The 12,175-nt window shown below is 38.0% G+C and overlaps 2 protein-coding genes across 2 annotated transcripts; one reads left to right on the top strand and one right to left on the bottom strand.

Moving 5' to 3' along the window:
- Nucleotides 1–373: 373 nt before the first annotated feature.
- On the bottom strand, nucleotides 374–964 carry LOC137626208 (uncharacterized). Its single transcript, XM_068357283.1, has one exon. The coding sequence runs from the start codon at nucleotides 962–964 to the stop codon at nucleotides 374–376; it is 591 nt and encodes a 196-aa protein (XP_068213384.1).
- A 2,720-nt stretch (nucleotides 965–3,684) lies between these two features.
- Nucleotides 3,685–4,095, top strand: LOC137626207 (trichohyalin-like). The gene has a single exon (XM_068357282.1). It carries the CDS (start codon nucleotides 3,685–3,687, stop codon nucleotides 4,093–4,095), a length of 411 nt encoding a protein of 136 aa, XP_068213383.1.
- Nucleotides 4,096–12,175: the final 8,080 nt, after the last annotated feature.

The raw sequence follows: 12,175 nt of genomic DNA, 5'->3' as shown, positions 1-12,175 counted from the left end.
TATATATATATATATATATATATATATATATATATATATATATATATATATATATATATATATATATATATATATATAGACATACATAAGCACAGGCTGAGGGTAAATATTAAGAATTACAAATACATAAAAAGATTTACAAAAGCATTTACATACTCTATATATATAATATATATATATATATATATATATATATATATATATATATATATAATCAATTTTGAATAAACTACGAATTTGTACAGCATATAACACATCAAAGAAAACAAGGATTATAGATGATAATTCACATGAAAATAAATTAGTCCCCTCGAATATAATAAAGATGCCATAACCAATCATGAAAGAAGGGCAACTGTACAGAACTAAACTTTTAGAGTCGCTTCCAACACATAGCAATGTCTTCGTCCTCTTCACTGCTCGGGTGCTCCTGCATGACAATTTCGTGTATTCGGCCTAATTTTATGACCTTATCGAGAGTCAAGTTTTCAACTTCGGACAATTTCTCCCTGAAAGTGCTGGAGGACAGGCCCTTGACGATGCCCATCATCACCATGGTCTCCGTTTCCTCTCCGAATCCGCAGGACTGGGCCTTGTTCATGAGATCGGCGGCGAACGCGTCTATGGTCTCGCCCGCTCGCTGTACGCGATTGTTAAACACATACCTCTCCGTCAGTTCACTCCTGCCTTGTTCGAAGTACTTGTTGAACTTGGCCACTACCGTCTCGTAGTTATTGGCATCCTCGTTGGCAGCGTACGTAAAGCTGTTGTAGAGTTTGAGGGCGTCTCGTCCGGCGCATCGGAGGAACAGGTTCAATTTGATCTTGTCCGATCGATTGTCCTGCTCGGTGCTGATTAGATAGATCTCAAACTCCTGGATGAACAATCGCCAGTGCTCGGCAATGTTGCCTGCCTCCGAGAAGCATATAGGACCGGGCAATCTATCAGCAGGGCTTCCTGACATGATCCTATTAGCCCACTACGAGATTGATTTGTCCTGACCTCGCAAACTTCCTTCTGCTGATCAGCTTGACAGACTATTACTACAAGGATTACGCGATTTTACCCACTTTAGAAAGTGTCCTGAGATATTCGATACTAAGACGGAAAATAAACTAATAGTAATGGAAACTACATTTTGGCAGTATTGCTCCTTCGATTGCAGTACATTACAACGCTTTGGATTTTCTAGACTCAATGATTGCATGTAAACAAACATTCCAATACTTTCAACGTGCTTTAAATAAAAGCAATATGCAAAAGACTTCAAAATATTAATTATTTAAGCAAATAAGCCATTTTGGCAAGGCCAAACCTTTTACCATGAATTTGGTAATTAGCCTCACTGAATAAACATTATGCAATCTGAGTTAATGAGGGGTAAATATTCAGGTCATTTGTGTATTTTGGTCATGAAAGAAAACGGAACTTTACTCTATTCATAGAAAATGTTATCATTTTATGCATAACCATAATATTTTCATGTTTCTCTCACCGTATTTTACAACTAGCTACTATCCAAACAAAATTGAGAAAATGGAAAAAATTGCAAACAATGGCTAACAAATTTTAACCATTTAAAGGTAGAAATATATAAAGTTTTAAAGGAAAAAGTCTTAAACACGAAGTTAAACATAAAAAGTAAATAACAAATGCGGCCGTTTCTAGTCCACTGCAGGACAAAGGTTTGACATGTCCTGTCACGCCTGAGGTTTTGGGCATTTTAATCACCACGCTGACCACTGGGGATTGGTAATGGAGGTAGACTTTAGTCTGATCGCTTAGCATACCAACCTAGTATGGGTGGCCCTAACCAGTACGCATTCGTAAAACCTTTCGTCACGTTAAGTATCCTCACTCAGAAAGGGGCAACAATAAACATTGAGACTTTAAAGATGTCTTTCAAAAGTCTTACTAAATTAATTGATTCAACAACTGAACAGAAAAATCCTTTTCAAAACAACTTTTAGCTGGAATAAAGTTATCTAAGGACAGTGGTGTATTACTGCAACACTGTAATATCATTACTGTAATATTATGAAGCATTTTCTTTTACTGCCTGTTACGGGTACAAACACTGCCAAACCGAGGCAAAAAATGCCTTATCGGAAGCCATTGTCACTAATTCATTAAAACCCCGACGACATAAAACACAGTAATGAAAAATAAGGCCACTGTTGAAGTAAGTAATATGTACAGACATGACAGGAATAGCCAATAAATAAAAGACACTATAGGTAAAACGAAAACGTGAAATCATTAGGGTTCAAATAACCTCATTTGAATAAGAGTTCCATTTAGGGAAGAGATGTATCAAAGGACAGCAAATTATACTCAAAGATGATAGACGGTATCACACTACCGTATGTACAGCGTGTTGTGGATAGCTAGACGGTATCACACTACCGTATGTACAGCGTGTTGTGGATAGCTAGACGGTATCACACTACCGTATGTACAGCGTGTTGTGGATAGCTAGACGGTATCACACTACCGTATGTACAGCGTGTTGTAGATAGCGGCTAAAAGGACAGCTGCTACTTTGCGGTGTTGCTTTTTAGCAAAAGCCTAGGCCCACTGCCAATAACTGAGGTTGATGACTGCAAGGACATGCAGTCATAAAAAACCTCTGCCAGATTAGGAACCATATTTGATGCTATTACAAATGTGGATGCGACACTCCTCAGGATCCCCATACTGGCGTGCCAAATGGACGAGGGGTACCGCAGGGTTCACAACTGCAGCCAAAGAAGCTAGGGACGGAATGGAAAATCATAGCGGGAACTTGGAATGTTGGTACACTAAGGGGAAGATTGGGGAAGATAGTGGATGTGATGGAGAAGAGGAAGATAGATGTCTTATGTCTGTAGGAGACTACATGGATAGGAAATGGGTCTCAAGAGGGAAGAAATGGAGTTGGGGTCATAATAGGTAATAACTGGAAAGAAAAAGTTGTAGAAGTAAAGAGAATAAATGTCAGCTTTTAAAGATCCCAATGATAATAGGGAATCAGATAATAAATATAATTTCAGCAAATACCTCTCAGATGGGTTGTCAAGAATAAGAAAAAGAATTATTTAGACAAGAGTTTGAGGCTGCATTTAGAACAGTGAAAGAGGAAGAGGAAGAGAAGCTAATCATAGGAGCAGACATGAATGGCAGAGCGGGGAAGAGAAGAGATAAATATGAGGAGTAACATGGAATTAGAAATGAGGATGGGGAGTATATATGAGAGATGGCTCAGAGTTTTAAGTTAGCATTTATGAACACCTGGTTTCAGAAGCTGGATAAGCATCTGATAACCTATGAGAGTGGAGGAGGGGAAAGCCAAATAGATTATATATTGGTAAAGGAAGTAGACAAGAAAAATGTGATGAACTGTAAAGTGATTCTGGGGTAAGCTTGTGTTAAACAGACTGGTAGTGGTGGATTTTAAAATGAGAGGTACAAAACCCAAAAAGAGAAAAAGGAGACCTACAATTAAGGTTTGGGACCTTAAAGGAGATAAGTGGGAGTAATTTAGGAGTATTGTGAGAGAGAAAGACGACTGGAAAGGTCGAAATTAGAGATTGGACTGGATAACAGAATGGAAAATATCTGGTTGGGTATGAAAGAGATATGTATAGGAGAAACGATAGGATTAGTGGGAAAAACCACTGGGTATGGTGTATAGAAAGGATAACAATGGTGGTGAACAGAGAGGTGCAAGAATCGGTTAAAAGAAAATCAAGGGCATTTAAAGATTGGAGAGTAAGACAAGCACAGAGAGAAGAGGAACAGTACAGAGAAGAGGAAAAAGATTCTAGGAGGAAAGTAGGTATAGGTATTGGAAAAGCAATAGAACAGTTAAATGAAAGGCTAAGAACAAAGGAAGGAGAAAAGGATATCTATAAGATTTCAAAATTGAAGAAAAAACAAAAACAGGATTTGAGTCAACTAGTAGTCATCAGGGATAGAGATGGAAATATATTGCATAGGGATGATGACATTAAGAGAATATGGAGAAAATATTACGACCAACTATTGAATACTGAAAATGAGAAAAAGGAGCAGAAAGAAGCACAAAGGGTGGAGGGACCAGTGGTGGAGATATAGAATACAGATGTTTCAAATGGAAATGGTTAAAATACTAGCTACAGAAGGGAATTTATTAGAAGCAATATAGGAAAAGGAAATAATGCCTAAAGACTGGGAGGAGAGTCTAATGGTATCTATACTTAAGACGAAAGGTGACAATGAAATGTGGTAAGTACAGGGGAATTAAACTAACAGTGCATGGTTTGAAAGTTATAGAGAGGGTACTAAATGAAATATTGAGAGATATTTTAAGACTGGAAAACTGCAGAATGGATTCATGAGGGAGGAGGGACTGTGGGTGCCATTTTTATAGTAAGGCCATTACAGGAAAGAAGAGGGAAACCAGAAGCTTTCCCGTGCTTCTGTAGATTTAGAGAAGGCTTATGATGAAATACCCAGAGAAGTGATGTTTTGGAACTTGAGAAAGAGAAGAATCCCGGAAAAGTTGGTTAGAATGGTAGAGATGATATACAAAAGAACAAGGACAAAAGTAATAACAGATGTTGGAGAAACAGAAACAGAGACCTTTGTTGGATTACACCAGGGGGCAGCAATAAGCCAATTTTTGTTTGTGTTGGTCTTGGATGAGTTAGGTGAAGGGGTCAGAAATGATGAGTTGTGGGAGTGGCTATATGCAGATGATATGATGATTACTGCTGAAAATGAGGAAGAATTACAGAGAAGGGTGGTAGACTGGCAAGAGACTTTGGAAAGGGGTGACTTGAGGGTAAATGTAGATAGGACTGAAACTATGGTGAGCAGTAAGGAAGGTAGAGAGAGGATAACCATACATGAAAGTAGAGGAGCAGTTATAAAACAGGTAGAATAAATTAGATACTTGGGATTAACTATAAATTGGGAGGGAGGATGTGAGGCTAAAATTGAGAATAGGATAATAAATTTAGCAGCATGGGGAAAGTGGAGGGAGGTAGCATGAGTAGTATGCGATAAGAAAATGCCAAACAAAGTAAAATTTAAGATCTTTTGCACAGTAAGTGCTGATTCACACAATCGGTCTGGTCGTGTTCTGCTCTGGCTTCAGTCACGGTCTGGTCAAATATTGTTACATGATTTTAAATGGAAGCACTCACACAGGCGCTCAGGTCCGCTCTCGTTCTAGTCTCGCTCCGGTCATGATAGGAAAAAAGCAATATGTACAATAACAGGCTAATATTCACTGCGTAAATACATTTCCTAGTATCACACGACAATATTCCTAAACAATTATGCTTTTTCCTTATACTTATAATTTTGCCAAGACACTGATCTGACCAAAACTGTGAACATCACAGTACCTTGACCGAACCGAGAGCAAACCGAGACTGGAGCGTGACCGGACCGATAATGTGAATCAACCCTAATAAGACTGGTATTAATGTATGGATCAGAAACTTGGGCTTCAAGACGAAAAGAGAAAGCAAAGCTAGAGAGACCAGAGATGAGAAATGCTAACTGTTCAGTAGCTACTTTCCATTTGCTAAGGGTAAAAAGCCTCTTTAGCTATGGTGAGCAACTCTTCAAGGAGAAGGACACTCCAAAATTAAACCATTGTTCTGTAGTCTTGTGTAATGCCATAGCCTCTGTGCCATGGCCTGCCACTGTCTTGGATTAGAGTTCTCTTGCTTGAGGGTACACTTGGGCACGATGTTCTATATTAATTCTTTTCCTCTTGTTTGTTTTGAAGTTTTTATAGTTTATATATAAAAGATCTAACTTAATGTTGTTACTGTTCTTAAAATATTCTATTTTGATTATTTAATACTTCTCTTGTAGCTTATCAATTTCCTTATTTCCTTTCCTCACTGGGCTATTTTTCCCTGTTGGATCCCTTGTTCTTATAGCATATTGCTTTTCCAAACATGGTTGTAGCTTGAAGATTTGAAAATGAAGAAATAAGAAGAATAGCAGGTGTAGTAAAGATTACAGAAATGATATGAGTGTCACGAATGAGATGGTTCGGGCATGTGTTGAGGATGGATGGTGGGGAGGGAGTGAGAAGGGCTTGGGAGGAACCTGTTAGGGGGAGATCAAGATGGAGGCAGAGAATTAGAAGGCGAAATACGGTGAAGGCTGATATAGAGAGAAGAGGTTTCGTGGAAGAGGATGCCTTTGATAGAAGTCATAGGAGAGGGAGCATCAAACAACTGACCCCTATTAATGTAGATTGAGGTGGGAAGAATAAGATGATAGATAGTATCACATATAACAAAAACACATGACATAGAATGATCAGGAGTTGAATTCATGTGGTGTAGAAAAAAAAATAACATTATTTTTACTATTTAAGCTATAACCCTAGTAGGATAAGCATGATGCTATAAGCCCAAGGGCTCCAATGGGGAAAAATGCTCAGCGAGGAAAGGAAATATATAAACTACGTGAGAAGTAATGAATAATTCATAGAAAATATTCTAAGATAAGTAACAACGTCAAAATAGATCTACCATATATAATCCATGCAGAGAGGCTTATGTAAGCATGCTCAGCATTAAAGCATTTGCTGAAAGTTGGAATTTCTGAAAATCCACCGAATTCAATTGCTTGATTAGGAAGATCATTCCCCAATTGGGTCACAGCTGTATCAAAACTTCTTGAATACAGTTTAGCATTGTGCCTAATGATTACGGCATGACTGTAATAATTAACTGCATACTTAGTACTACGTGCAAGACGGTACTGTTTGGGAAGATCTGAATGCAAAAGGTGGCTTATTTGGAGTAGCAGGATCCCTATCATCTTTGTAAGGGTAATATTATTATTATTATTATTACTAGCCAAGCTACAACCCTAGTTGGATAAGCTAGATTCTATAAGCCCAAGGGCTCCAATAGGGAAAAGAGCCCAGTGAGGAAAGGAAATAAGGAAATTAATAAATGATGAGAACAAGTTAACAATAAATTATTCTAAAACAATAACAACGTCAAAACAGATATGTCCTATATAAACTATCAACGTCAAAAACAGATATGTCATATATAAACTATAAAAAGACTCATGTCAGCTTGGTCAACATAAAAACATTTGCTCCAACTTTGAACTTTTGAAGATCTACTGATTCAACTACCCAATTAGGAAGATCATTCCACAACTTGGTAACAGCTGGAATAAAACTTCTAGAACACTGTGTAGTATTAAGCCTCATGATGGAGAAGGCCTGGCTATTAGAATTAACTGCCTGCCTAGTATTACGAACACGATAGAATTGTCCAGGGAGATCTGAATGTAAAGGATGGTCAGAGTTATGATAAATCTTATGCAACATGCATAATGAACTAATTGAACGACGGTGCTAAAGATTAATATCTAGATCAGGAGTAAGAAATTTAATAGACCGTAAGTTTCTGTCCAACAAATTAAGATGAGAATCAGCAGCTGAACACCAGACAGGAGAACAATACTCAAAACAAGGTAGAATGAAAGAATTAAAACACTTCTTCAGAATAGATTGATCACCGAACATAAGTGGTGGGCAACCCATAAATCTGCACTTTTTGATGTCGATGCAATAGTTCCTCCTTTACTTGAACCAAATGGCTCTGTCACTCACTGTCCCAAAGGAAAATGCCATCCTTTTGGCTGATGTGTTTGACAATTAGCAGAGTAATGAGAACTTGATCTTCCACATTCATCTTTTCCTGAGACTAAAGTAACTAGTTTAGCTTTTCCATCTTGTGAAATTAATGCTCTCTTGATGTCTCTTGATGCTTATGGAGGTGTAGACCTAAATAGTATTTTCCTTTGTTTTTAAAAAAGACTGCAGGTTTCTTAGCTCCAAAGTTATCTTTTATTTTGCGCAAGTTAGCAAGAAGAGGAGCTTTTGGAGAATTGATAATGTTACTCCACTATGTAAATGTGTTTGTGGTAGCTCAAATACAACTGATTATCACCCAATTTCAATAACTCCCATATTATCTAAAGCTTTTGAACGTCTCTTGGCGAGATGTCTAAATGGGTTTGCTGGAGGTAACCATATGTTCTCTTGTCTGCAATTTGGCTTTCATAAAGGCCTTGGAGCATGCGATGTCTTTCTTACAATCTCTAATGCTGGACAGAAACCCCTTGATTGGGGCCAGGAAGTTTATATGATTGGCCTTGATTTTAGAGCTGTCTTTGACCATGTTAATCGTGAGGCCCTTCTTTCGAACTCAGACACCTGGGAGTGGGTAGGTCTTTTCTTAATATCACTATTGAATTTTTAAGTAACAGACTGCAAAGAACTTTTGTTGAAGGGCCCCAAAGTGAGTATAGGAATGTAATATCTGGTGTTCCTCAGGGTAGTATTTTTGACCCATTACTTTGCATACTAAATACACATGACATGTGGTTTGGCCTAGAAAACAACCTCGTTGTATACTCTCTTTGCATCAATTCCATCACCTGAATGTTGATCTGGGACTGCTGAATTCTTTAATAGATATCTAATCTAAATTAGTGCATGGTGCAAATTAAAGGGCATGAAGTTGAAACCTAACATAACTTAAAAGTATGATTGTAAGTAGGTCGAGAACAGTTGCTCCTCAACAACCGGATCTCAGCATTGACAATGTTTCTTTACCTCTGTATGACTCTTTTTAAATTTTTGGTGTAATTCTCGATAGCAAATTTACTTTTGAGAAACTCATTAAGTCTGTGTCTTTTTCAATTACACAAAAATTGGCTTATTGAGAGTCTTAAGATTTTCGGTGATCAATCTATACTGAAGAAGTGTTTTAATACTTTCATTCTACCTTGTTTCATGTATTGTTCTCCTGTTTGGTCTTCTGCTGCTGATTCTCACCTTAATTTACTGGACAGGAACTTACACACTATCAAATTTCTAATTCCTGATTTAGATATTAATGTCTGACACCGTCATTCAATTAGTTCGCTATGCATGTTGCATAAGATTTTTCATTATTTTGATCATTCTTTACATTCAAATCTTCCTGGACAGTACCATCTTATTCGAAATACTGGGTAAGCAATTAATTCTAATAGTCAGGCTTTCTCCATCATGAGGCTCAATGCTACACAGTATTCTAGAAGTTTCATTCCAGCTGTGACCATGCTGTGGAATGATCTTCCTAACCGGGTAGTTGAATAGGTAGAATTTCAAAAGTTCAAACTTGTAGCATATGTTTTTATGTTGAACAGACTGGCATAAAACTTTTTTTATAGTTTATATATGAAAGATGTTTACATGTTGTTACTGTTCTTGAAATATTTAATATTAATTGTGAATTTTTTCTCATATAATTCATTCATTTCCTTATTTCCTTTCCTAACTGGGCTATTATTCCAAGTTGGAGTCCTTGGGCTAATAGCATCCTGCTTTTCCAACTAGGGTTGTAGCTTAGCTATTAATAATAATGAAAATAATGGTCTGATTATTGCACACAGGGGAATGAGTGCAAGGACAATGCTTAGGAATCTCAGAAAAGGATACAACATAACGAATACCCAACTGATAGACACTGAAATGACTATTCACAAAGAATCGCTTCCATTGACCAAAATACAACAAATCGACCGTTTCTAGTCCACTGCAGGAAAAAAGGCCTCAGACATCTCCTTATTTATGTCTGAGGTTTGGCTAGTTTTCATCACCATGCTCGCCAACTGCGGATTGGTGATGGTGGGGAACTTTTTTTCTGATAGCTAACAGCACACCAATCTAGTATGGGTGACCCTGACTAGTACAGCTTTGTTGATCATGGCGATACACAAACCCTTTCACTACATTAAGGTATCCCCCTCTCAGAAAATACTGAAAGTACAGTATAATCCAAATAACCGAAATCTTCATATCTGAATATGATGATTACATAAGGGTCTCACAAGATTTGTAAGAGTGAAAAAGTATGTAACAATTGAAATAGGAGTAGCTACCAGACTGAATTACTAGCGTCACACTACTTAATCTAGGAGGAAAGTACTTAATAAAGGTGTGTATAAATATCACCCTTGCATATCACGTTTCGTTCCCATCAAGAACGGGTTTTTAACTTCAAAGTCATTAACAAGTTTACATTGATTTAAAAGCAAACTACCACTTTCCAGGTCTTTTACATACTTTTAAAAAAAATTTAAGTAAAGGATGCAGCAAATTAAGGGGAGATTATTCTTATATGTCAAAGCCTTGTAAGAACAATATATAATTCAGGAATCCATTTTTATTTGCTTCCGAATACAAAATATACTTCTAGATGATATCTAATTCTAGGAGCCTCAAAAGAACATAAATTGTATAAAATCAAGCGTAAAAGTCAAGGGATAATAAGTCAGGTACCAAGAATTTATGACTTATGACAAAGATTCAAATGTACTCCTGAACATAGAAATGTAATTTTGGATTTGAAATTATTTTTCTAATTATCACCTGCACAATCAACCTATGCCGATAGATCTTGCTGCAGAAAATTGGAGTTTTGTCGCCTCAGCCAACTTTGGCATTGAGAAGAGGGAACAGCAATCACTTTGGTTAAGCAATGACTCCTCCTGCTACCACAATGGTCATTATCATAGAATAACTCAACATCTTTTAAATAAAATGAGGAAAACAGAGTTGGACCTCCTTATCGTGGCTTTCAGGATGGAAGACATCAGCGTGTTAGTCCTAAAACGTACAGACGTGGCCATGCCTCTAATACTATGGGCTCCTAATGCTCTCCCTTGAGATGATGAGGTTGGGGATGCTCCTGACACCTGCCCAATGAACTGTCTAAGACGGAGGTGTCATCACATTCTTAGACAAGGCCTTGTTCGAGCGTTTAGGTGAGATGAAGAGCGATCTAAGACATGCCTGTATCATATTCATCCTACCCAGGTAGTAACGAAGAGCTATTAATGGGCACAGAAGTCTCTCTTTATTGCCTCTACCCGTTGTCTGAGTAATACATGAGAATGAATATGCTCATAATTCTAACCAACCCTGTTGAAATTGCCTGCAATTCCAGAACCCTCTTTGCAGTTGCTAAAGTCACTAGTAAATGTGCTTTCATGGATATGGTTCGAAGATCTGCTGATGCTATTGGTCCGCAAGGGTTTCTGGTTAAAGCCTTAAGAACCACATCAAAGTCCCACGAGGGAGCTGAAATCTCTCTTCTATGAACTTCTATCTCAAAAGACCTAATGAGAACTGTAATGATTTGGTCCTCGAGCATCTCCCTGTAAGTGAACCTGAAGACTGAAGATAACATAGCTCTATATCCTCAGATGGCTGGAAAAGACAGGTGTTTTCTTTCAAGAAGGAAGAGCAGGATATCTGTGATCTTGAAAACTGTAGGATTCGATATCGAGTGTTTCAAGTCCTTACACCACTTCCTGGATATCTTCCATGTGCACTGTTAGTTTATAAAAGCAAAAAACTTTCAGGCAAAGGTAACATGTTGGGCTACTTGACTGGAGACTCCATGAGCCTTGGCAAATCTGTGGATATTCTCCATACAGTCAGCTGAAGAGCTTGTGGTCTAAGATGAAAAATGGGTCAATGAGGTTACTTGAGGAGGTCCCGTCTGATAGGCAGCCTCCTTGGAATATTAACTGACAACTCCTACAGATCCACGAACAAGTCTTTCAAAGGCCAAAAGGGCATGACAAGAGTAAGGCTGTATTCTGTGAATTCCCTCAGTTTAAGCAGTATATTCATTATCAGAGGAGAGGAGAGAAGGCCTCCAGTCTTGAAAAATAACATCTGGTCCCAATGACCTTGGATAGATGTTGGGACTGTCGTATGCCTGAAGTCAGTGGTTCATTGCTGTGGCAAACGTATCTACTGTCACTGGCCACAGATGAACAAAATCGTCCACCACTTGTTAGCATATAGTCCATTCTGAGTTCACAATCTGGTCTCTTTGACTCAGAGCATCTACTATGACATTCGTCTTGCCCATGATGAACAGTGGCATAACCCAAGTTCTTTCTCTCTGCCCAAGCCAGAATCTTTTACATGAGGTCGACCAATGTCTGTGACCTTGTCCTTCCTTCCTGTCATAGATAAGAACTAGCCTTCGAGTTGTTGGCAAACGTTGCTATCACTCTTGATGAACACAGAAGATTGATGTGAGAGTGCCACCTGGATTTCTGCATTGTCCATGTCCCCAGCACGAACTGGTCCCCT

Source organism: Palaemon carinicauda, chromosome 33 (genome assembly GCF_036898095.1).
Source record: "Palaemon carinicauda isolate YSFRI2023 chromosome 33, ASM3689809v2, whole genome shotgun sequence".
Taxonomy (NCBI): domain Eukaryota; kingdom Metazoa; phylum Arthropoda; class Malacostraca; order Decapoda; family Palaemonidae; genus Palaemon; species Palaemon carinicauda.
This window is presented reverse-complemented; position numbering and strand designations above follow the sequence as displayed.